This window comes from Balaenoptera musculus, chromosome 5 (genome assembly GCF_009873245.2).
Source record: "Balaenoptera musculus isolate JJ_BM4_2016_0621 chromosome 5, mBalMus1.pri.v3, whole genome shotgun sequence".
Classification (NCBI taxonomy): domain Eukaryota; kingdom Metazoa; phylum Chordata; class Mammalia; order Artiodactyla; family Balaenopteridae; genus Balaenoptera; species Balaenoptera musculus.
The window spans coordinates 126,464,452-126,490,955 of NC_045789.1; the positions used below are offsets into that span (position 1 = coordinate 126,464,452).

The window sequence follows — 26,504 nt, forward strand, 5'->3', positions numbered from 1 at the left end:
AATACATAAAACACATTAATAGTGGAATTAATTTAGTGTTTAACAATGGAAATAAAACCCCGTGTGTTTTGGAACAAAGGTATATTTTAAATAACTCACCAAAGAAGAAATCATAGTGGAAATTAGAAAATCTAAGTGGAACGTTAGCTGAATTTTAAAGGTGCACCTAGAGAGAGAGGCTTAAATGCAAATATTAGGTAAAATGCTTGAAATTAATAAACCAATCACCACTATTATCTTTGCTGTATAAAAATCCTCCCCCCACCCCCACCCCAGTCTCAACGGCTTAAAGTAAAAAATTTCTCACACTGCTTGGCAGTGACTGGGTTGGCTGCTACAACTCTGTGTGTGTGTGTGTGTGTGTGTTTGGTTCTGTTTGGTTGGTATTCATACTGAAAAAGCAGCCTGTATACAGTACTTGCTCATTCATTCATATAGCAGATGGGGTGAACAAGAGGATGAGCTAAAGTGTATAATTGTTTTCAAAATTGCTGCTTAGGTGTGTTTTATGTATATTTGCTCACATTCCGTTGGCTAAAGCAAATCACGTGGGTAAGTGTTGTATATGGGCCAGAGTTGTATATGCTCAAAGGAGATGAAAGGTCATTACAATGGGTAGATGTACATAATCCTTTAATTTAGGAAATCTGGGCTCTGAGCAATAATAGAATCTACTGTAGCTTTTATGAAGCTAGAAGTTAGAAAGTTCTCAAGAAGTTAGAAGAAGAATTAGCAAAATAAACTTCCATAAAAGTATATGGAAAGAAATAATTTAATTAATTAGATCTAAGAGAGGATTAATCATACCAACACTTAATTCTTTGAAAAGACCAAAATTATACTTAGGAAGACAAAATAGAGGAAAATGTGCATATTTTAGCTGCAGTGAAAATAAGGATGTAATTACTGATTATGGAGAATTTTTTTTTTTAATTAATTAATTTATTTATGGCTGTGTTGGGTCTTCGTTTCTGTGCAAGGGCTTTCTCTAGTTGTGGCAAGTGGGGGCCACTCTTCATCACAGTGCGCGGGCCTCTCACTATCGCGGCCTCTCTTGTTGCGGAGCACAGGCTCCAGACGTGCAGGCTCGGTAATTGTGGCTCACGGGCCCAGTTGCTCCGTGGCATGTGGGATCTTCCCAGACCAGGGCTCGAACCTGTGTCCCCTGCATTGGCAGGCAGCTTCTCAACCACTGCGCCACCAGGGAAGCCCCTATGGAGAACTTTTAATAGGTATTTCAGACCAATGATTTGAACATTTAGATAAGGAAAAATTTCTAGAAAAATATATGTTAACCAAAACTGACTGGAAAAGAAAGTTGCTATAGATCATTTTAAATAATCTTCAGACTCCAAGATTCAACTTAATTTTATTAGCAAGTTCTTCTAAAATTGGAATAATTCCAGCCATGAACAAGTTTGCAGTGAATAGAGCTGATAAGTATTCAAATATTTGTTGAATTGACTGAGGTAAAAAAGGGAATACTTGACTCATTTTATGAGAAGAGCATAACCTTGATACTAATACCTGAAGAGAACATGAATGAGAAATTCATGAAAATATGAATGAGATTTCATTTTCTAATAGTATAGAACAACCATGAAAGTATCTATGTATTTTTGAAATGTGTACAAACATACATAGAAGGTAATACTGTAAAGAAAAAGGCAGGAATAATTATCACATAAGTCAGGATTTGGGTTGTTTTTGTGGGGAGTAGAATACACAGGGTTTCAATATACTAACAGTGTTGTGTTTCTAGTAGTTTTTACATATTAGTTTTCTTTTTTAAAAATTTTCATTTAAATTTATTTATTTATTTTACATATTAGTTTTCTAAACAAGTTGCACAGTTATGTTTAATACGTTTTCCTATGTGGCATATTTCATGACAATACTAAGAACAGGCTAGCATGAAGGGGAATGTGTGGGACAAGAAGAGGTAAGCCAGAGATGAGTTACTCACTTCTTGGAGCTGCAGGGCTGTTCTTGGGCTAAAATAAAGGTTAGGGTGAACTTTTTTTTTTTTTAAATACTTAAAAATTTTTTTTATTGAAGTATAGTTGATTCACAATATTGTGTTATTTTCAGGTGTAAGGTTGAACCTGTTTTTGTTTTTTGTATACAGCTATTTGTCTTCTTGTCCAGTGGTCTGCTTGGGGTGGTGTTGCAAAGCTGTACATTGTTGAAGGCTTTATTAACAGGGGACATACAGATAGGACTTCCATCCAAGAGATGTGCTGCTGGGCCTCGGCATCTTGTCACTCATTGCTGGCTGGCTTCTGGGCTTGTGAGGCTCAAGAATTGTCCAGTCTACTATCCGTCGTGATGCCTCTCCCTAATGAGAAATCTCTAGTTTGAACCTGCAGAACAAAGGAGAAAAAACATTACGACCAGTTCTTCACTCATTGTACCCTCTGTCCGAGTTGATTGTGTGGAAACCTAAATATACTCATGCCTTTGTTTCTAGCATATCAGGAAGAACCTTCAAATTGGAAGCTTTTGAATCACATTGGTCAGTCAATCTCATCTTTAGGCTCATCGCATTTGCTATTTTGCAGTATGTCAGCTTTGTCTAGTACTTCTTAGAGTATTATGTGAAGTTGTCACTGCTGGTCTAAGTGTCAATTCCCTGAGTTCTCCTTGGCTTTCCTGGCTTTATATTGTATGACAGAACATACCCAGCTGCTGGATGATTGAGACCATCAGCAGGCTCATTGTTGAGAGGGTAGACTGGAGGTGGGCTCTCTTCAGCCTTGACCTATTCTGAATTTGTGGAGTCCTCAAGCCTTGGGAGACCTGATGGCTGTTATTCACTCTGACTTTGCTGACTACTTTGCTGTCTCCTGCTGCATTTCCCTTACAAATGCAGGCAGGCCTTTGTGTTTGTTGCAGATGGTGAGAGGAACTTCAGTTGTGGTGAAGTCTTTGGTATGTAGCTGGAAATGGTGTACAAATTCACCAGGAGATGCCACATCCTCACCTGGCAGACAGAGACATGACATCATACTGACTTGGCAAGCTGAGAGTCACCACCACCACTTGAGCTGTTCCTCTTCTCACAGAGAAGAACACCAACTTGAGAACCTCTCTGGCAAAGCTGGGGCCTATTCCTGACCAGGAGTCAACTTGTGTGCAAGTTCCACTGAGTGCAATTCTGGACCAAAAACTAACTTCTCTGAACCTCAGATGGGGATCATTCTTGTCTTCTCTACCTCACTGAGTTTTTTTTGGTTTTTTTAAAAATAAATTTATTTATTTATTTATTTATTTTTGGCTGTGTTGGGTCTTCGTTTCTGTGCGAGGGATTTCTCTACTTGTGGCGAGCGGGGGCCACTCTTCATCGCGGTGCGCGGGCCTCTCACTATCGCGGCCTCTCTTGTTGCGGAGCACAGGCTCCAGACGTGCAGACTCAGTAGCTGTGGCTCACGAGCTTAGTTGCTCCGCGGCATGTGGGATCTTCCCAGACCAGGGCTCGAACCCATGTCCCCTGCATTGGCAGGCAGATTCTCAACCACTGCGCCACCAGGGAAACCCTATCCCACTGGATTTTAAAGACCTTTGAAAACTGTAAAAGACTGGGCATGTGTGAGAAGGAACAAAGCCCATATGGTTATGTGGGATCAGGAATAATGATGCAAATAGAGGTGAGACCAGGAATTTAAAGACAATGCAGAAGCTTCAGGCTTTACATAGAAATTGTGACATCAAAGTACAGTCTGTGGATTTCTTCCCCAGGTGCCATAGTGTCAGATATTTTCATAATTAGTCCTTTTGTGTTGTGTATTTTAAAATGCAAAACTCTTTTAATTCTTCCTCCTAATACCTTACTCTGAAAGACTTCCTCAGATTGCTTTCCTCTCACAGGCAGCATGAGGCCCCATCATTCTCCCTTTAGATATGGTTTTGATTTGACTTCTCCCTGCTGAAGAGACAAGTGAATTAGGAGACCTAATTTCAGGTTTTGCCTCACTATTTAAATTTTAGCCAAAGTCCCTTGTACAGGTCAGTTCCTTATTTTAATACACATACTTCAATTATGGTAGCTTTATAGTAAGTTAACTCTTCCCCAGGAATTCATTCATTAACATATGCTTGAGTGCCTGCCCTGTGCCACACTGTGCTGGGAGCTGGGAATGTGGTAGTGGACATGACTGACTATTGAAAATGCAATCTCCAGGTAATTCATAATGGTGATGTTGATGAGAGTAGGGTGTGTGGATGGAGATAATCCAAAAAATCTAGATAAATAGATAACTACCGTAATTGACCATTGAATTTAGTTATGAGCTGCTTCATAAATAGGAAAGAAGAAACTTGCTGAGTTATCGCAGTGGAACAGTTGGGGGAAAAGTTTGAAGAAATGACAAGTGGAAATATGAATGTAATGCATTCAAATATATTTGAATATTGAATATTATTTTGAATAATATAATATGAATATTGAAGCTTGGTATAATATATTGGAGGAGTGGCAGTACCTTAAAGGAGATGAGTCAAAGTTTGTGTGTGTGTGTGTGTGTATTTGTTTATTAATATATTTTTAAAGATTGGAAAGTACTGGAACATTTTACCTGGTTATGGGAATGGTCCAGTGGAAAGGGAGAGTTGAAGATGTAGAAGGGAGTAGAAAATGGAGCTAAATTCTTGAGACTGTGAGACTGGATAGGATTCAGAGCATTGTGGATCAGGGTTTGTCAGCCTTGGCCCTATTGACATCTTGAACCAGACACTAATTCTTTTCGTGGAAGCTGTCCTGTGCAACAAAGGATGGTTAGCATCATCCCTGGCCTCTATCCACTAGATGTCAGAAGCATCCCACCCCCATGACAATTGTAAAAAATGTACATTGAAGAGAGTTATGTGGGCAGAATCACCCCTAGTTGAGAACAATTGATACAGAGAGAGGTATGGGCCTTTCAAGGAGAGGCTTTGGTTCTTTACCTGGAGGGAAGAAATAGAACATGAGTGTAGATGGGTTTGTAGATTTCGTGGTAGAAATAAGAGTAATTTCCTCCTCATGATTTTACCTTTCTCAATGAAATGAGTCAGGGTTATGGGGCTGGTGAAAGGGTGGAGAGTGACAAAGTTAAGTCATTTTTGTAGAATGGAAGAAAACGGTTCTTAGAAAAATCAGAGATTCCTGGTGAGCAGTGGGAGACTACAGGCTATTTCGTTTGCAGAAATTTTACTAGGGAGGCTTTAGACCAAAGGGATTAGGCAGGAAAATGGAGGACAGTACCAAGATTATTCTTGATTTATTTCTTAAAATGATGGAAAAGATCCTATCTAGATCTTACTAGGTCATGAGTATTTAAAGCTGTTAACTTATTGAAACTTTTTGGCTTTTCCATTACACCACATTCTCTCACTTTTCCTTCTACTTTTTCTTCTTTTTTTTTTTTTAGTATTTATTTATTTGGCTGCAATGGGTCTTAGTTGCGGCATGCGGGATCTTTTAGTTGCAGCACGTGTGATCTTTTTAGTTGCAGCATGCGGGATTTAGTTCCATAACCAGGGATAGAACCAGGGCCCCCTGCATTGGGAGCATGGAGTCTTAGCCACTGGACCACCAGGGGCGTCCCCCTTCTACTTCTGTAGCCATTCTTTTTCAGTTAGATTTACGTTTATCGTCTGTTCCTTAATTGTCAGAGATTCCTAGGCTTATGACTTAAGACTCTATATTCTTACTCTAACTGCTCTCTCTAAGCACTCTTTCTACGCAGGACTTTATTCACCACTGTATGTTGTTTTAATCCCAACTCTTTTATATCTAGACAAGATTTTGACCCTGAATTTCAGATGCAGTGTGTCTAGCTGCCTCCTGGGACATTTCATCATATTTGTCCTAGAGTTCTTTAAAAATCAACATGCCCCAAACTGAATTTATTATTTCTCCATTCAAAACTCCCTTCTTTAGCTCCTTTTCCTCCTCACAGTAAACAGAACTCCCCAGTCGGTTTATGATTCCTATCTTGGTGATTGGGTCTGTGATCCCTGAACATTGGCATGGGTATATCCCTTTTGCCTCAAGTTAGTAAGTCTTGTTTGTATTACTCTCATATTTCATGAATTCTTCCATATCTCCATGTTTCCACTTTTCCAGCCTCATCTCACTGCTCTTTTGCTCTGTACACTGAAGTACTTGGAGTTTCCCAAAGATACTCTTCTCATCTTTAAGCTTTTGTGCATGTTCCTCCAAAGCCTTGAAATGCTCTTGCCCCATTATCTTTGCTACACAAACTCCTATTCATGATTCAAACTTGGTTAGACATCACCTTCTTTGAGCATCCTTTCATGTTCTACATTTCCTGCTCTCTCCACAGTTACGTAAACCTCTATAGTAGCAGAATACAATTGAAGGAGCTTGATTCAAGTGTTCTCTTTGTGAGTATATGAATAGCTATGTTCCCAGATAACCCTCCTATGGAAAATAACTAAAAATTCTAGATTAAATTATTGAAAAGATTACCAAAAAAAAGTTATGCTTGTTCCATAGATTGACTGAATATGCAATCCCAGAGAAAAGAAACTGAGCTCAGAAGCGGACATTTACTCAGAGGGCGTGTCTTGGTCTTGGTTCTGAATGGAGGCAGGTGGGAAGTAACCACTCGATGGTCAAACATTTATGGATTTGCAGCTCAAATTCATAATATACTTTAGTCTGAAAAAAGCTAGAACTAAGAATATAAAGTAGTTCTGGACTATTAAAATCACAGGCGCCTGGCATAAGCAAACGTATATCCTCTTTGGAGGAACTTATTTCAGAGGTTGGCAAACTCTTCTGTACAGGGCTGGATAGTAAATATTTTCTGCTTTGCAGGTTACTTGGTGTCTCTGTAGCATGTTCTTTGTTTCATGGTTGGTTTTTTGGTTGTTGTTTTTTGTATTTTTAAATTTTATTTTAATGTAACCCTTTATTGTAAAAGCTGTTTTTAGCTGGAGGGCTGTACAATAAAACAGACCACGGACCAGATTTGGCCCAGTGATTGTAGACTGACGTCATTCTAAGCCTCAAAATATTCCCATAAGTATTTTCTAAGGGAAGTAAGTTTAGAATGGGGTTGGTGCTCAGAGAAAAAAATGACTAAGCAAGCAAGATAGTTCCACTATCTTGGTGGAGGATTTTATGTATACTTGGAAATAATTTATAATCTGTAGGTTTTAGGTGTAATATTCTGTAAATGTCAGTTAGGCCAGACTGTTATCTGATAGCATTGTTCAAATCTTATATATCCTGTAGACTTTTTTTTCTCATATAAATTACTGAGGGAGGGCTGTTAAAATCTTCAACTGTGGTTGAAATTTGTTTATTTCTTCCTTTAGAGCTGTCAGTTTTTGCTACATAAATTTTGTAGCTCTATTATTAAATGCATGTATGTGTGATGCATATGTATGCATCTGTTATGAGATGCAGTATACATATGTAGTTATGTATTCTTGATGAATTGATTCATCATTGTGAAATATGCACAATGATCCATATTGACTCATCATTATTTTAATTTTTTTTTTTAAATTTTGGCTGTGTTGGGTCTTCGTTGCTGCGTGCAGGCTTTCTCTAGTTGCGGCAAGCAGGGGCTACTCTTCATTGCAGTGTGCGGGCTTCTCATTGCAATGGCTTCTCCTGTTGCGGAGCATGGGCTCTAGGCACCTGGGCTTCAGTAGTTGTAGCTCGTGGGCTCTAGAGCGCAGGCTCAGTAGTTGTGGCACCCAGGCTTAGGTGCTCTGTGGCATGTGGGATCTTCCCGGACCAGGGATCGAACCTGTGTCCCCTGCGTTGGCTGACAGATTCTTAACCACTGCACCACCAGGGAAGTCCCTCATCATTATTTCTTGTAATGCCATGTCTTGAAGCTGATGTTGAAGCCAAAGTTGCCAGCTTTCTTTTATCTTTTTACTTTCAGCCTATTAGTGCCTTTATTTTATTTGTATTTATTTATTTTATTTTATTTTTATTTATTTATTTGCTGTGCTGTGTGGCTGGCAGGATCTTAGTTCCCCGACCAGGGATCAGACCAAGGCCCTGGCAGTGAAAACGCTGAGTCCTAGCCACTAGACCGCCAGGGAATTCCCCAATTAGTGCCTTTATTTTATAGGAGGGTTTCTTGTAGACATCATATAATTGGGTCTTACTAGTTATAATATTTTTATTCCCTTTTTAACTTCTTTTGTGACCTCTAAGTTAATCAAACATTTTATAATATTACATTTTATTTTCTCTTTTGGCTTCTTAGTTATGCTGCTTTAAACTTTTTTATTTTTTAGTGATTACTCTAGTGCTAATAATATGCCTCCTTAACTTTTCTAAATCTATCTAGATTATTATATCATTTCACACTTTTCTCATCTGACAGTTAATATTTCTTGGCTTACAAATATAATTTATAATTACAAAAATATAGTTCCACTGCCTTTGTGCTAGTGTTGTCGTATCCTTTTACATGTATTCTAAACCCCATCTTAAAATGTTATTATTTTGCTTTAAACTAACAGTTGTCTTTTAAGGAAATTGTGAAAAGAAAAAACAGTCTTTTATTTATTTATTAAATTTTATATTTTCGCTGCGTTGGGTCTTCGTTGCTGTGCGTGAGCTTTCTCTAGTTGCGGCAAGCGGGGGCTACTGTTCGTTGCAGTGCACAGGCTTCTCATCACGGTGGCTTCTTTTGTTGAGGAGCACGGGCTCTAGGCGTGTGGGCTTCAGTAGTTGCAGCACATGGCTCAGTAGTTGCGGCACACGGGCTCTAGGGCACACAAGCTTCAGTAGTTGTGGCATGTGGGCTCAGTAGTTGTGGCTCGCAGGCTATTTTCCCTCTGTTTTATACATTAAATTATGTCTTCAAATCTGTCTTTATTTTCACTAGCTTTTGTCTGCCATCTCCATTCTATTCTTAAGCTCATCCAAGTACAACGTTTTCAGTTCTATAACTTACTATTTTTGTAGTCTACTTTTTTGGCTGGGATTTCCTATCTGTTCATTCATTCAGACCATCTTTTCATTTAGTTCATCAAACTTAACTCTGTAATAGTTGCTTTAAAGTCCCTATTGTAAAATCCAACATTTGAGACATCTGGAAGACAGTTTCTATTGACTGTTGTTGTTATTGTTGTTTTCTTGACTATGTGTTACATCTTTGTTTCTTTTCACATTTTAGATATTAAATGTGAAATGTTTTTTACTAGACATTTTAGGTATTATACTGTAGAGATTATAGATTATGTCATCTTCCTCTGAGGAGTGTTGGTTTTTTTGTTTTATTGGCCTGACAACTTGGAATTTTGTGGGCTTGGTTTTATTCTTTGTTAGGTTAGATCTGTGGAAAACCTCTCTAACTTGGTAGAGCTTAGCCTCTAAACCCTATGTCTCGTCAACATCTTATCAGGTTTTGTGTTAGGCTCTGCTAGGGAATCTAGAGTAGGTCTTACTGTAAGGGGTGGGTCTTACTCTGTAGCATGGCCTAATTTTTAAAGTGTATCTCACCTGGATGCCCTGGGTGTTGATGAGTGGTTAACAAGGGTTCTCCATTCTCAACTGGGTCTATATGTCATCATCTCCCAATGCTATTGGACCTTTAATATAACTGTTCAGCTCAGTCCCATTGCAGATGTTTTTGGATATGTCTCAGGGAGTCTTATCCTCTATGTATGTAGCTCAGCCTTCAGCCAAGGACTCACAGGGGTCTGACCCCCTACTCACAAGGGGTATTGCCTCCTCCAGCACTAATTAGCTCCCTCTTCCTCAGTGTTCTGCTCTATAGATTCCACTGCTTCAGCTTCCCTGAATGCTAAGCACTACCTTCTCAGCTCAGCAGGACAGCCATTCTTTGGCTTGGGCTGAAGCTTGCTGTGCTATGGTTGGGAAATTGTACTGAGAAAAGAGAGCTGGGGTGATTGTGGAGTCCACCTTGTGAATTTCTCTTCTTTCAGAGATCAGGATCTTGCATTGCTAGTTATCCAATGCTAAAATAGTTACTTTATATCAGTTTATGGTTATTTTCGTTGGGAGAAGTAGGCTTGTATCAGTTACTCTGTCGTATGCAGAGGCAGAAGATCATAACTGTTACATCATAAAATTAAAGTCTGACAGTATTAAGTCTTTGTAAAGAACGGCACAATAGGAACTCACATACCACAGTTGGTGCTAGATTAAATTGTTAGAACCATCTTTTTTTAAAAATTGAAGTATTGTTGATTTACAATATTATATTAATTTCAGGTGTACATCATGGTGCTTCAGAATTTTTATAGATTATCCTCCATTTAAAGTTATTATAAAATATTGGCTATATTCCCTGTGCTATACAATATACACTTGAAGCTTATTTATTTTATACATAGTAGTTTGTACCTCTTAATCCCCTACTCCTGTCTTGCCCCTTCTCACTCCCTCCCCCGACTGGTCACCATTAGTTGTTCTCTATATCTGTGAGTCTGTTTCTATTTTGTTATATTCATTCATTTATTTTATTTTTTAGATTCCACTTGTAAGTAATAACATACAGTATTTGTCTTCTTTGACTTATTTCACTAGGCATAATACACACTAGGCCCGTCTATGTTGTTGCGTGTTACAACCATCTTTGTAAACAGTTTAATATTACTTACTAAAGTTGACTGTTTATGCATCCTAGGAAACATCTATTCCATTTCTAAATGTATACGTATACACACAAATATCTAATAAGCATCAATTTCATATCATGTCCAAAATAGTATAATGGATAAATAAATTGTGTCTTTGTGTATAATGGTTTGGTATTTAGCAGTGAAATAAATTAATCATAGATACAGAAATGGGGATGATTTTTTTTCTTTCAATATGTTTTATTCTGATGAAGTTACAAAAGTAGATGCAAAATATTTTTTTTAAAAAGTAGTTAACTGACTTAGAAAAATAAAGTCCCTAAAGTTTTAAAAATACAAAATAAAATTTCATGTAAAGAACATTTAAAAATATTTTAGATGATAAGACTAACTTAAACTATTTTCATTGTAGACCAAACATAGAATGTTGTTCTATAATAAATCTATAGCACACTGGTAATCCATTTGGATTTACAGAATAGTTGTTTGGATTAGAATCTGATAATGAGAGAAAACCCAAGTGAATTTCAATGCAGTTGCTTCAGTAAAATTACTGCTATCACAGGTAATATCAATATCATCCCCCAAAGCCCTTTACAGTCTGAAATATCAAAATCTAATTCAAAAACAAAGGAAGACCGAGGAACTATTATTTTCCCTCTTTGCCAGAAGTGTACAATAGTAAAAAACCAAATCCAGTTACTGAACTGATATTAGGAGGAAATAATGTCCCTGTTGAAGCTGCTTAGTTTGGTGTACCAGCTGGTATTTTCAGGCCAGAATTCTGCAGACAGGAGAGACAGCCACCTACAACCAGGCAAGGGTAACACCAGCACCATGACTGGAGCTGCTTAAAAACAAAGAAATGGGGATGATTTTTAAAGTAATGCCGGTGTAGATCAAATGAGAGAATAGTAAAATGATGATAATTGAAACTAGGTAATGGATATATAGGGCTTCAGTATACTGTTCTATTTTTGCATATGTTAGAAAAATTCCAAAATAAAAATTAAACTAAAAAAGATTTGGTGAATGTTATTCATGGAATATATGCAGTATATTATATTATCATATTAAAATATGATTTTATTTACATAAAGTTCAAAGACGGGGAAGTGAAATATATTAGGGGAACTTTCAAAGGTGGTTAATAAAAGAGCAGTTAGGGAATGACCTTCACTAAAATCCATATAACAGTACCTCTGGAGAAAAGGAAGAGAATGTGATTGGACAGAAGCAAACAAGGAACTTTAAGGTACTGGCAGTGTTCTGTTAACCTAGATGGTGGTAACAGGTGGTATTCACAGCTATTAATTTTTATACTGTATACATATAGTTCACACTAAGGCAGAATTATTTTAAAAGACCTGGATGAAAGAATTTTGAGAGTTTTTGGTTGGCATAATCAAGGGAGGCATTATAGAGAAGGGTTAGGCTTAAACTTGGCCCTAGTAATGAATATTCTATATTATAATTAACAAAACACTTAATCTAGGACCCACTGTTTTGTTCAATACTCCTGACCAAAAAAAAAAAAACAAAACCCCACAACAAAATATCTTCCTTTGGAACGCATTCTTCTTGACTTCAGTTTCTGTCTTGTTTTTCATTCAATCATCCATTCTTTGTTCATTCATTACAGATATTGGAGTACCTGTGAGGTGTCAAGCTTAGTGATAGGCACTTGTGTACAGTGTTGAGGAAAATAAACGGCAAGTCCCTGATGTCGTGGAGTTTACAGGCCCAAGGTCCTTTATGTTTCCCCTGTTTGTTGAGCTCAGACTAGGAACCTCTTTTGTATGTTTGATTTAAGGTGTAGACTAGTCAGCCCTAAACAACTGACTCATTTCTTGCCTTTTCCTGGGACTCTGCTTGATTTATTTTTCAGGTTTCTGTGGCAGAGAAAAATTTTTTCCCACTGCTAAAACAGTGGTTGTAAAATTTGTCCCCTTATAACTTTTATCAGAATTTCCATCCCTTGATGCACGCAAGAGCTTTTCCTTGGTTTTTAGGCACTATCTGGAAATGTACAAAATCAAAACAGAATAGGTAGTCCAACTAGTGAAGGTAACCAGTTGGCTTGACTTGAAGGGGGAAAATGGAGAAAAGAGAGATGAGGACAGAAAGTAGCCTCTGGTGCTGTAAGTAGGTGGACTGTCTCTTAAATAAATGTTAAAGCCTTGTGATTGTTGCGAAGAACAGTGACAATGAAAATGTTGTGTCTCAAAGAAAGTGGATTGAAGAGTGACTAAGAATTCAGTACTAAAACAATGTATGTCAATAAATGAAAAATCAGTTTCTAAAGTATCTCCTTCAAAGATAGTGTTTAAGTTAGCTATTACAATGTAAATTATGTAGTTTATAAAATCTGGCCTATTCCTTCTTTGATGGAATTGCAGTGGTGTGTAACACAGATGTACTTTTTAATATCCTGATAAAGATAATTTATAAAATACAGTTTGCAATTTTTAAATTACTGTTTCTTGAGTAAAGAAAAGTTGCTCAACACTGATAGGTCTAAGACCTAACTCATGTGTCTTCTCTAATGCACTGCAGTTAAATATTATTTGGGAATTGGTTCTAGAGTCCTTTTAAGTTGAAAACTGAGTATGGCCAAAATACTCTTAAAAGTCCTTTAAACGACTCGTAAAATACGTATGTGGTTTTAAATATAGCCCCACGTCATAATATGCATATGTAAATTTATCATATATATAGTAATGTAGCAGGATCATATTTATAAAATATTCAAGTGTTTCACTGTTTGAAGCACTTGAGCAAATTTATGAAGATTCTAACTTGGTGGCTCTTCCTGTTCATGGTCATCTTTTCCCTAAGAGGCTGATTTTTAAAATAATTCAAATTTAATCAGTGTTTCTCTATGGTTCTCAACTTTTGTTTAAACATGAAAGCCTTTAATTATAAAATTAGGTCCTTGAGGATATGGTGAAACTATACTTGTTTAGATACTTTACCTTTTAATCTCTTTTTTTTTTTTTTGGCCGCGCTGCATGGCTTGCGGGATTTCCCCGACTAGGGATCAAACCCAGGCCCCCGGCAATGGGAGTGCGGAGTCCTAACCACTGGACTGCCAGGGAATTCCCTAGATACTTTACCTTTTAATAGTCAGGACATTATTAAAATGTATGCATCCTTTTGTTGGATTTTTCTTTATGTGAACTAACATTTTAGGGCTTAAATTACTTCACTGCGTATGTTCATTGAGTAGAATGGCAGTTGCATTAAAAAATAATAACTTAAAAAGTTACTGTAATTGCTGAACAAGTATAATCAAATTTCTTTAAGTTAAAAATGTTAGTACTATTGTGATGCACTGAAATTGAAGATTGTTTGGGTAGGTGGGATGGGAGCAGATTGTGAAGTGTCTTGAAATCTATGTAGGAATTTAGAATAAGGAGCGATTGCAGTTCTTACAAAGAAAAGTGGTATGATCACAATATGGTCTAGTAAGATTTAATCTAACAGAAGCATTAGCCTAGGTCAGAGTAGGGGAGGGCAGAAGTTGAGTTAAAACTTATTTATAATAATCCAGGGGTGAAATGAAATGCTGAATCAAAGGGATATGTATAATATGTATGTGAATTTTTTTGAACCACCTGTGAGTTAGTTATAGACACTATGCCACTTTATCCCTAAATATAAAGCCTGTATCTCTTAAAAACAAGTACATTCTCCTACATAACAATAACTGTCAAACGTAGAAAGTTTAGTCTTGATAGAGTGCTGTATCTAATATATAGCCTATATTTAGATTTCTCTAATTGTCTTAATACTGTCCTTTATAACTTTTTATTTATTTTTTGATACCAACTCCAAGAATCACACATTGCATTTAGAATTACATAATTTTAATTTTCTTTAATTTAGAATAATTCCTCAGCCTTTTTTTTTTTTTTTTTTTTTTGCTTTTCATGCCATTGACTTTTTTTTTCTTTCCTTTTTTTTTTTTTTTTGTCTTTTCCATTATGGTTTATTACAGTATACTGAACGTAGTTCCCTGTGCTATACAATAAGATCTTGTTGTTTATCCATTTTATATGTAATTGTTTGCATCTGCTAGTCCCAAATGCCCAATCCAGTTCTCCCCTGTCCCCCCTTCCCCTTGGCAACCACAAGTCTGTTCTCTATGTCTGTGATTCTGTTTCTGTTTTGTAGATAAGTTCATTTGTGTCATATTTTAGATTCCATATGTAAGTGATATCATGTGGTATTTGTCTTTCTGACTTAACTTCACTTAGTATGATAATCTCTAGGTCTATCCAAGTTGCTGCAAATGGCATTATTTCATTCTTTGTTATGGATGAGTAATATTTTATTTTGTGTATATATATATATATATATATATATATATATATATATATATATACACACACACACACATACGTACACACCACATCTTCTTATCCATTCATCTATTGATGGACATGTAGGTTGTTTCCATGTCTTGGCTATTGTAAATAGTGCTACTATGAACATAGGGGTGCAGACATTGACATTTTTGAAGAATCCAGGCCAATAGTTTTGGAAAATATCTCTCAGTTTAGGTTTGCCTGGTATTTCCATATGACTAGCTTTAGGTTAAATATTTTTGGCAGGAATATTACATAGGTTATGTGCCCTCTTTAGTATATCACCTCAGGAGACATAATGATGTCATTTGGTTTTCATGTTGTCACTTTCCTTCATGTCTTCTGCAAACAGATGAAGAAGGTACCTGCTTCCCTTTGTAATTAATAAGTGATCTCGAGTAATATTTTAAAGCTGTGTTCCCCAGCAGTCTTCACTTAGTGTTTTAGCTTCCATTGATGACTTTTGCCTGAGTCAGTTTTACTATGGTGATTTTAAGATGGTAATTTTTTATTTGTTACTCCCTCTATGTCAGTTAGTTAACATTCTTCTGTAAAAAAGAACTTTCCATTCATTTTTTATTATGTATTTTAACTTTCTCTTCTCTCTCTGTCTGTTTCTGTCTCTCTCTGTCTCTCTCTTTTTTTAATGTCAGTATGGACTCTTGAACGGATACCATTCCATTCCAGTTATTCATTTTGATGTTTAGATGTTTCAAATTTGGTCAGGTTAGAACTTTCTCAAGATGGCTCATGTATACCAATGTTATGTCCCCATTGCTTAGCACTTTTCATACCTTATGACAAAATGGCATGCTTGCCTTTACTGGGGGGTGTCTTTTTTTTATTATGGTAAAATATGTATACAGAAAATTTACAGTTTTAACCATTTTTGAGTGTACAATTTCCGCCTGCTTTTTAAATGTGGTCTTCCCTGGTCCTACCCTTGACCTGCTTCTCTTAGAACTTTGCTATCTTGTCCATAAGTGAGAGAATTTATTCCCAGGTTTTTAGTCATTAACTGTATGCTAATGACATCCTAGTGTCTTTGTGGGCCTCTAGAACTGTAACCAGTAGCTATTAGATTTTCCAGCTGTGTCTCGTGTTCCATAGGTATCTCATTTATATTCTGTCTCCATTTAAAAAATTAAAGGAAACCTACCCTAAACCTGTTTTCTGTTTTTTAATTTTGGTTGGATGCCTTAGGAATCCTCATCAACTTCTAACTTCCAACATGCAGTGTGTCACTAGGTCCTATCCATCCTTCCCTAACCGTCACTACTGCCATGCAGCAGTTCTGGTCTGCACCATCTCTCCATGGGGTTTGTATACTAGGTTCTTGACTCTAGTTCATTCTCTTTCCAGCTTTCCTCTTGTCAGAGAGTAGTCTTCCTCCTTCCTTTCTCCTTTCCTCCTTTTTTCCTAGCAAGTAAGGGAATTTACTACCAGAAGTCCAAGGAGTAGTACTTGCTTCCAGACAAGTCTTTGTCTAGGACTTCAAAGAATGATTTCACATTTCTCTACTCCTATCTTTGGTCTTCTTTCCTCTGTGTTAGCTTCATTTTCAGTCAGGCTTTCTCTATGAGATAGCAAAGATGGCTTCAGATAGTTTCAGGCTTACTTAATTTTCAAAATAAGTGATCCCAAGGAAAAGAATGCAAATCCTTCAAATTTCTAAAATATTAATCCTACTATTTTCCTATTTTTCTTAATGCTCTTCAGTGCTTTTTTACCTCCCTCAAGATAAAGTTCAAATTCCTTGGAAAACAATAATTCATGATTTGGCTCTTACATATCTTCTTCATTGTGCCACTGCTTTCAGTTTTAAAATTCATACTCAATAAATACCAAGATGCATGTGTTATTTCCTCTGTCTGCACTATTTTTTTACATTGTTTACTTGCCAAACTCCTTTTCATCCTTTAGACTGCAAAACCCAGTTCAGATTTTACTCTTCCCAGGAAATACCTCTTTGATAGTTTTTATTGTTATCCACCCCAGAAGAATCATGTTTTTATTCTAACTTTTTACCTCATATGTGCCAATTTTTAACTCTTATAGTGAAATGTAATTAATTTGTTTACAAGTCTTATCCATTGATTATTAAGTCTTTTTGGTCCCCTTTTGAGCAAGGCAAAGTATAAGTTTATTTAAAAAACAAAAATTAGACTTCGGCTATAGATTCAATTGGGGTAGACTGTGTAATTCATATCAGCCCTCCTGCCGAGAACAACTGGAAAAGTAGGTAAAAAAATCTGCATGAAAGCACAGTAGAGCTAACAATACAATAAAGAATTGTGTGGCTAAAATCTGGAAGAAGGAAATCTGAAGAAGACTGGCATTACAGTCTGCATTTCCCTCAGAGGCATCAGCTAGTTCCAGAAGAAGCAACTGAAAAGCTGAAAAGAGATTTTTTTGAAAAACTCATGGAACTAGGGTAATAAAAATTGGTCTTCAGAAACCAGTTGGGGACCTCTAGTAAGCCTTCTAGGCTTTGGGAACTCTAAAGGCCTACATCCTAGAAAATCAGGGTAACTTTAAAAGATCTGCTCTCGGTAGGGTTAGTGTCTATTCATTTTAATCCCTCATTGGATCAGCATGCTGATGCCTGTAGCCACTTAGTTGAAGGAAAACACAAATCCTTTCTAGAGTAAAATATCATCCTAAGCCTCAAGTTTTCAAAAATAATGTCTGCCCCCCCCAAAATAATCAGGCATACAAGAAGACAAGATGATATTATAGAAAAAACAAAAGGAACAACAGAAAATAGAGACAGATCCATAGAGATCCATATAATAGAGTTATCAAACAGACTTTAGTTATTATTAACATGATTTTTAAAAAGGTAAAATGGTAAAAAGGTAAAATTTGTAAAAAGGTAAAATTTCATCAGAGAAGTAGAAATTTTAAAAAGGAATCTAACTGAAATTCTGGAAATGAAAAATATAAAATGAGTGCAATGAACGGGCATAACAGTAGATAAGTACATGCTGAATACAGAATTACTAAGATGGGTTAAGAAAAAAATCAAGAGTGAAGCATGGAGCAAAAAAAGTGGAAAATAAAGAAAATAGTGTCAGAGACATAGGAGATACAGTCCCAAGCTCAAACATACATTTGATTGGATTCTCAGGAGAGAGGAGTGAGAGGATAAGGCAGAAATATTATTTGAAGAAATTATGGCTGACATTTTACCAGAACCGATGAAAGATATAACAAGGGATAAATTCAAGAAGTCCTATGAACTCCAAAGAATATAAATATAAAGAAAACCACATCAAGGTTATAATTTAAAACTGCTGAAAATAAATAACAAAAGCCAGAGAAAAAGGACAGATTTCTTTAAATCATCAATAGTAAGACTTACAGCTAACTTTTCAGCAGAAATAATGGAAGTCGGGAGACAATGGGATGGTATAATCACAGTACTGGAAGGGAACTAGTGTTCAGAAATAAAGGTAAAAAAATAGTTGAAGAGTACACTTAATGTAGGTGAATTTTATGGTATGTAAATTGTATCTCAATGAAGCTGTTTAAAAATGAAGGTGAAATAACCAACAGACATGAAAACTGAGAAAATTTATTTTCAGCAGATATGCTTTAAAGAGAGTACAAAGGAAGTATTTTAGGCAAAGAAAAATGATTCCAGGAAGAAGGTGAAGGTACAGAAAGGAATAAAGAGCAATAGAAATGGTAAATACATGTGTAGATTTAAATAAATATTGACACTAACCACAACAAAGTTGGTACAACGCTATGGGTAAAGTGGATTTTTAAGGCAAAAAGAATTATTCAAGATTAAATGGGACATTTCATAATCATAAAAGGTTTAGTTGCACCAGAAAATATGTAAGTTCTACACTTGTATGCATTTAATAGCAGCCTCAAAATATATAAGACAAAAATTGATAGCTGTGCATAGACAAATTTATAATCATAGTGGGAAATTTTAATACACCTTATCAAGAAAGACAAGGTATAGCAAGCAGATGAAAAAATCAGTAAGGATGTGGGAAATGTGAACAACACAGTTAAGAAACTTGGCTTAATTGACAGAAATGAAATACTGCACCTGACATCTGCAGAATTCACATTCTTTTCAAGTGCACATTAACCCTTATACCATACACAGAAAAATCAATTCTAGATATATTGTAGTTTTAAATGTGAAATTCAAAATAATAAAACTCGTAAAAGATTAAAATACTATTTCCATGATCTTTTAGTACAGAAAGATTTACTAAACAGGAAATAACACAATGAAGCAAATGATTGATAAAATGTACTACATTAAAAAGAACTTTTCAACAGAAGACACCATAAGAGAGTGAAAAGGTAAGGTACAGAGTGGAAAAAAGACATTTACAACATTTTGTAAAGAACTCATACAAATCAATGAGAAAGACAACTGTATAGGAAAATGAGCAATAGAATTGAATAGTCATATCACAAAAAAAAATTATCCAAATAAAATATACTAAAGGTTTTCATCATTATTAATAATCAGAGAAATACAAATTAAAACCACAATGAGATAACACATCTACCAGAGTGGCTACATATTTAAATTTTTCAAATTTTTGAGATAATTATAGATTCATAGGAAGCTGGAAAAATAGTGCAGAGAGGTCCAATGTACCCTTCACCCAGATAACCTTGAAAGGTTATCTTAGATAATTAAATCTAAGTAAATCTGATAGCTTAGATAATTAAACCACAATATTAAAACCAGGAAATTGGTGTTTATTATCACAAATGTGTGTGTATACTTCTCTGTCATTTTATCACATGTAGAGTCACATAACTACCATCAAAGTCAAGGCACTGAATTATTTTATCACCACAAAGATCTCACTTGTGCTATTAAACTTACACCCATCTGCCTCCCCTCTGCTATTCCTAATCCCTGGTAGCCATTAATCTGTTCTCCATCTCTATAATGTTGTCATTTTGAGAATGTTATATAAAAGGAATCATACAGCATGTTACCGTTTGAGATTGATATTTTTTTTAAATCATAATGCCCTTGAGGTCCATCCAAAATGTTGTTTATATCCATAGTTTGGTCCTTTTCAAAAAGACTAAATTTTTTAAAACTGACAATACCAAGTGTTGATGAGGATGTAGAGCAATAGGAACTTTGATATACTGCTAATGGGAATGTAAATAGGTACAACTGCTATGAAAACATATTTGCATTTTCTACTAAAGTTGAAGTGCACCACCTGATTCAGCAATTCCACTCCTAGTAAATAGTCAATAAAAATGTATGTCTGTTGTCATAAATCACAGGAATTTTTTTTTGATTTATCTCCTAAAGTAAGGGAAATAAAAACAAGAATAAATAAATGGGACCTAATTAAACTTAAAAGATTTTGCATGGCAAAGGAAACCATCGACAAAAGGAGATGACAACCTACTGAATGGGAGAAATTATTTGCAAATGGTATGACCAATAAGGGGTTAATATCCAACATATATAAACAGCTCATACAACTTAACATCAAAAAAAAACAAAAACAGAAACCCGATTAAAAAATGGGCTGAAGAACTGAATAAATATTTTTCCTAAGAGGACATGCAGGTGGTTAACAGGCACATGAAAAGATGCTCAGCATCACTAATCATCAGAGAAATGTAAATTAAAAGCACAATGAAATATCACCTCACACCTGTCAGGATGGCTCTCATCTAAAACAACACAATAACAAATGTTGGCAAGCGTTTGGAGAAAAGGGAACCCTCCTACACTGTTGGTGGGAATGTAAATTGGTGGAGCCACTGTGGTAAATAGTATGGAGGTTTCTCAAAAAACTAAAAGTAGAACTACCATGTGACCTGGAATTTCCAGTCCTGGATATATACCTGAAAAAAACAAAAAACACTAATTTAAAAAGACACTTGCACCCAATGTTCATAGCAGCATTATGTACAATTGCCAAAATATGGAAGCAACCTAAGTGTGCATCAAAAGATAAATGGATAAAGAAGATGTGGTATACACACACACACACACGCATACACACACACACAATGGAATACTACTCAGCCATAAAAAAAGAACAAAATTTTGCCGTTTGCTGCAAAGTGGATGGACTTGGAGGGCATTATGCTAAGTGAGTAAGTCAGAGAAAGACAAATACTGTATGATCTCATTTATATGTGGAATCTAAAAAATACAACAAAGTAGTGAATATAACAAAAAAGAAACAGACTCACAGATATAGAGAACAAACTAGTGCTTACCAGTAGGGAGAGGGAAGGAGGGAGGGGCAATATAGGGGTGGGGTAGTAAGAAGTACAAACTATTAGGTATAGGATAAGCTACAAGGATATGTTGTACATATCCAGGGAATATAGCCAATATTTCATAGTAACTATAAATGGAGTATAAACTTTAAAAATTGTGCATTACTGTATTGTATACCTGTGACATATAATATTGTATATCAACTATACTTCAATTTACAAAAAGGTAAAAAATCATATGTTCACCAAATAAGTGTTCTGTAAAAACATATTTATAACAACATTATTTATAACAGCTATAGTCTGGAAAGGACCTGATGCTCATCAACAGTAGAATGGATTTTTGTATTTATCTTTTTTTAAAAAAATTAATTAATTAATTTTTATTTTTGACTGCATTGGGTCTTCGTTGCTGCGTGTGGGCTTTCTCTAGTTGCGGCGAGCGGGGGCTGCTCATCGTTGTGGTGTGCAGGCTTCTCCTTGCGGTGGCTCCTCTTGTTGAGGAACACGGGCTCTAGGCATGCAGGCTTCAGTAGTTGTGGCACGTGGGCTCAGTAGTTGTGGCTCGCGGGCTCTAGAGTGCAGACTCAGAAGTTGTGGTGCACAGGCTTAGTTGCTCCGTGGCATGTGGGATCTTCCCGGACCAGGGCTCAAACCTGTGTCCTCTGCATTGGCAGGCAGATTCTTAACCACTGTGCCACCAGGGAAGTCCCTAGAATGGATTTTTTAAAATTGTGGTTTGATCATACAATAGAGTACCGTAGAGCAGGGATGGACAAACTTTTTCTGTAAAGAGCTGTGTAGTAAATATTTTAGGCTTTGTATGTCATACATTGACTACGGCAACTACTCAACCCTGCAGTTGTAGCATTGGTGCAGCCGTGTGCAATATGTAAACAAATGGATGTGGTTGTGTTCCAATGAAACTATTTACAAAGACAAACTTTGGCCTTTAGGGGCTGTAGTTTGTTGAACTCTGCTGTAGAGCCACAAACTATAGATGAATCTCATAAAGATAATTTTGTGTTAAAGAAACCATACATTATGATTACTTTTTCATAAAATTCAAAAACAGGCAAAATGAATCTATAGAATTAAAGTCTGAGTATTGGCTGTCTTTAGGAAGAAAGACAAGGTAGTGATAGGAAGGAAGGAGCATGAAGGGTACTTCTAGGGTGCTAGTTATATCATCTTTATCCGAATGGTGGTTCCACAGGTCTGTTCACTTTTGACTACTTATTGAGATATATACCAATGATTTATGACCTTCTCTAGTGTGTGTGTGTGTGTGTATATATATATATATATATATATATATATATATATATATATATAGGTAAATTGGGGTGTGTTATACCATAATTAGTTTTAAAAGTTAAAAACAAAACAGAAACGTATTATTTGTGTTCCCATCAGAATAGAACTGTGTTTATTCATTTTTGGCATATGATAAACATACAATAAACGTTCATTGAAGTGGGAGTTGCTAATAGCAAGCTCTGTAGCAAGATAAGGGACAGTGAAGAGTAATGACTCAATTAGCTTGAAGAGCTTACTGAAGACTTTTGGGAAAGCAATTTTGGTATAGGGGAAGTAATCATTTAAGGCATTTTCATGAAAAGAAGATAGATCCTAGTTTAAAAGGCTAACTGGATCTAATAAATGGTGTGAGCTGTCAAGTAACATTCATGTTTGAAGACAGAAGGAAAAGATTGTTTGGATAGCTGTTAAGAGCAAGATGCCACAACTATTTTGTAATGATGATGTTTAATTTGGCTCATCAGACAGATACTTTTGTCATGTCTTTTACCTCCTTACACTCTTTTTAGATGTTACTCTGTAAAGGGTCATGGACCAATTAGCACTGAGGAGTAGTGTAGATGTAATACAGGGTTTATTGGGGAAAACTTACCAGAAGTAATAGAATGCAAGTAGTCCCTCAAACTCTTTTTTTTTTTCCCCACAGCTTCAGCCAGGCTTCAATAGTCTTCATGCATTATAGCCAGATGACCTTCCAGTAGAGAATGGCCTCCACCTCTGTAATGTTTTACATATGTGTAGATCAGGGCAGGGAACATCTATGTGATTATGTAACAAAAATTAGAAAGGGGCCCTAGGGGCAAGGATGGGCCCATTCTTCCTTTGAGCTAACAACTTAGACCTACGCAGTATCCTTGCTACTAAGCTTATAAAAGGGGTTTGGAAATGAACCTTCAGAGCCATCTAGGTTTATGTTTCATCACATGTTTCCCACTATTAGAAAAAGAGGCAGAAACTTCTTGGACTAGTGTTAAAGGTCTATTAGCTTTCTCCAGCTTCCTTACCGGACCACTGGTTCTAAACAAATTTTGTCATTTACTGAATTATCTTCTAATAAATGATTGCTTATTCCAAGCTTCTCATCTTTGCTCATAGTACCGAATTTAGGATTCTTTTCCCTTTCTCTAAATTCTTATTCTAAGGAGCTGCTTTGTCCCATCTCTTCTGTGATGCCTCCCTTATGATCTCAATTCTTATACCAAATACTATCCACTTTTCATACACTGTCTAATATTATTTTTATGTGTGCATTTCTTTCGTTCCCTCTTAACTTGTAAATTCCTTAAGGGTAGGGAACATGCATTGGATTACTTTGTAACCTCTATAATACTCTAATGGTCTTGTGTGTAAATGCTCAACAAATAGTTAATGATAAGAATGTATGTTCTTATAATGTATTTTAATTATAAAATAGTCATAATATTTTAGGGTTCTCGATGCCTCTTTTAGACTCTGAATATTAATTGTTATTAAGTATAATGCTAGATTCTTTATTAGAACATCTTTTCTATTCGGTTGCAATCAATTCCTGTTTTTAAAACTCATTTTTTGAGATTAGTATCAATTATTGTCTGTTGGTTACTCTATTAGACAGTTTAGTAATTAGATTCCTCCATTCTACTTCAGCAAGAAGTTGAGAACTTTAAGAAGCTAAATCTCATTAGTAAAGAGCAGTTTGAAAACCTAACACCTGAACTTCCTTTTGAGCCAAACCAAGAAGTTCCTGTAGCACCTTCACAGTCCAGGCAAGGTATGTAAATCTGCTTTTGTGTAAGTGTCTGAATAATATTAAAGCAGTTCTAAATTGTTTTAAAGTATGCTTCTTTTTTATTTGTGGAAAACATTTAGCTATCTGGTAAAAGACTAGAATTTTAAAACTCAAATTTTATTTATCCTTTGGTGAACTTCAAAACATTTTAGAGACTTAAAAATACAGATTGTAAATTTGGTAAGACAGCCATGTAGTAAATGATCATAGTTGGAAACCCACCTTACTCTTGGTGAATAGGCAGGTAATCACAAAGGTGATCCAGGAGTTGTCTATTATAACACCACTTCATGCTCAAACCCAAATGCTTACTTAAAAGTAGGCTGAATTGGTTGGTTTCTTTATGTGTCTAATTTGATTTTGAGATTTCTGGGAATGCTTCTCTTTGCAAAATAAGAAAAAATTTTCACTCACTTGCTGATTCCTTAAAATATACCACTAGCATCATTCTTTTGCTTTAAGGCCTTAGCTTTGTGTGAAAGTGTAAGTACATTTGGGAGATTCATAAAATTGAATCTGACATTTTCAGGCAAGTATAACTGATTTTATTATACTTTTTCCTGAAGGCAGGTTAAAGAAAAACTTTTAATTTGGAAAACTTCAGACATATACAAAAATAAAGCAGATTGTATAATGAAACCCCATGTACCCATTACCTACCCATTAGCTGCTTTATCATCTCATAGCCGATTTTATTTCATCTTGACTCCACTCATTCTCTTTACCTCCCACTTGGATTATTTTGAAACAAACTCCCAATCATATTATTCATATTTTTTCATTCCTAAATATTTCTGTATGTGTCTTTAAAAAGATAAGGACTACCTATTTTAACACATAAATAAGCCAGTACCATTATCACATCTAAAATTAACAGTAATTCCTTAATATAAAATATCTAGTTGGTGTTCAAATTTTCTCATTCATCGCTTAAAAAAAAATCAGGATCCATATAAACTCCAAACATTGCAGTAGGTTGATATGTCTCTTAGTATGTAGGTTCATACTGTTGTGGTTTTTTTCCCTTGAACTTTATTGTTGTAGAAACTAGATTGTTTGTCCTGTAGAATTTCTTACATTCTGGACTTTGCTGATTGCATCCCATGGTTTCATCCAACCATTTTCTGGTCCTGAATTTTCTTTAACTGTGATTTTGATACAGAGGCTTGATCAGATTGAGGCTCACATTTTTGCAATAGTATGTCATATGTTGTGTTGAATACTTATACCAGGAGGCACATAATGCTCGATTGTCTCTCTTTGGTGTCTCTCTTTGATAATCATCGCTTGAAGTTTTATTTCACAAGGGGCTTCAAAATAGTGATAATTCTATTTTCATAATTCCTTCTTAATTTAGTAGATTACTTCCATAAAGAGGATTTCCCTTAATTGACTATTTGTTTTTCCTGAGATAGAGTTCGTATAGGAAAGGGAATAAATGCTTAATTCTTTCACTTTGTTTACTAGTTTTCAAAGTAATGAGCTCGTTCTCTACATCTTTGGTGACCCATGAGGAGGTTTTTTGGGTTTTTTGTTTTATTTTAAAATTATCACTATGATCAAAACTATTAGAGCTCATCAAAAAATTTGGTAAAATTGCAGGATATGAAATTAATATACAGAAATCGGTTGCATTTCTATACAGTAGCAATGAACTATCAGAAAGAGAAATTAAGGAAGCAATCCCAATTACAATCCCATCAAAAAGAGTAAAATACCTAGGAATAAACCTACCTAAGGAGGTAAAAGACCTGTACTTGGAAAACTATAAGTCACTGATGAAAGAAATTGAAGACGACACAAACAGATGGAGATATATACCATTTTCTTGGATTGGAAGAATTAATATTGTTAAAATGACCATACTACCCAAGGCAATCAACAGATTCAATGCAATCCCTATCAGAATATCAATGACATTTGCCACAGAACTAGAACAAATAATTTTAAAATTTGCATGGAAACACAAAAGACCCCAAATAGCCAAAGCAATCTTGAGAAAGAAAAACAGAGCTGGAGGAGTCAGGATCCCTGACTTAAGACTATACTACAAAGCTACAGTAATCAAAGCAGTATGGTACTGGCACAAAAGCATACATACAGATCAATAGAACAGGATAGAAAGCCCAGAAATAAACCCACGCACCTCTGGTCAATTAGTCTACAACAAAGGAGGCAAGAATGTACAGTGGAGAAAAGACAGTCTTTTCAATAAG

At 35.7% G+C, this 26,504-nt stretch overlaps 1 protein-coding gene across 3 annotated transcripts in view; it reads left to right on the forward strand.

The window, feature by feature from the left end:
* Positions 1 to 26,504, forward strand: part of LARP1B (La ribonucleoprotein 1B) — a 130,077-nt gene that overhangs the window by 55,740 nt on the left and 47,833 nt on the right. For all 3 annotated transcript variants that reach the window (XM_036852539.1, XM_036852540.1, XM_036852541.1), the window contains one exon: positions 24,147 to 24,270. In XM_036852539.1, coding sequence (XP_036708434.1) covers positions 24,147 to 24,270 — 124 coding nt within the window. The remainder of the gene's footprint in view (positions 1 to 24,146; positions 24,271 to 26,504) is intronic.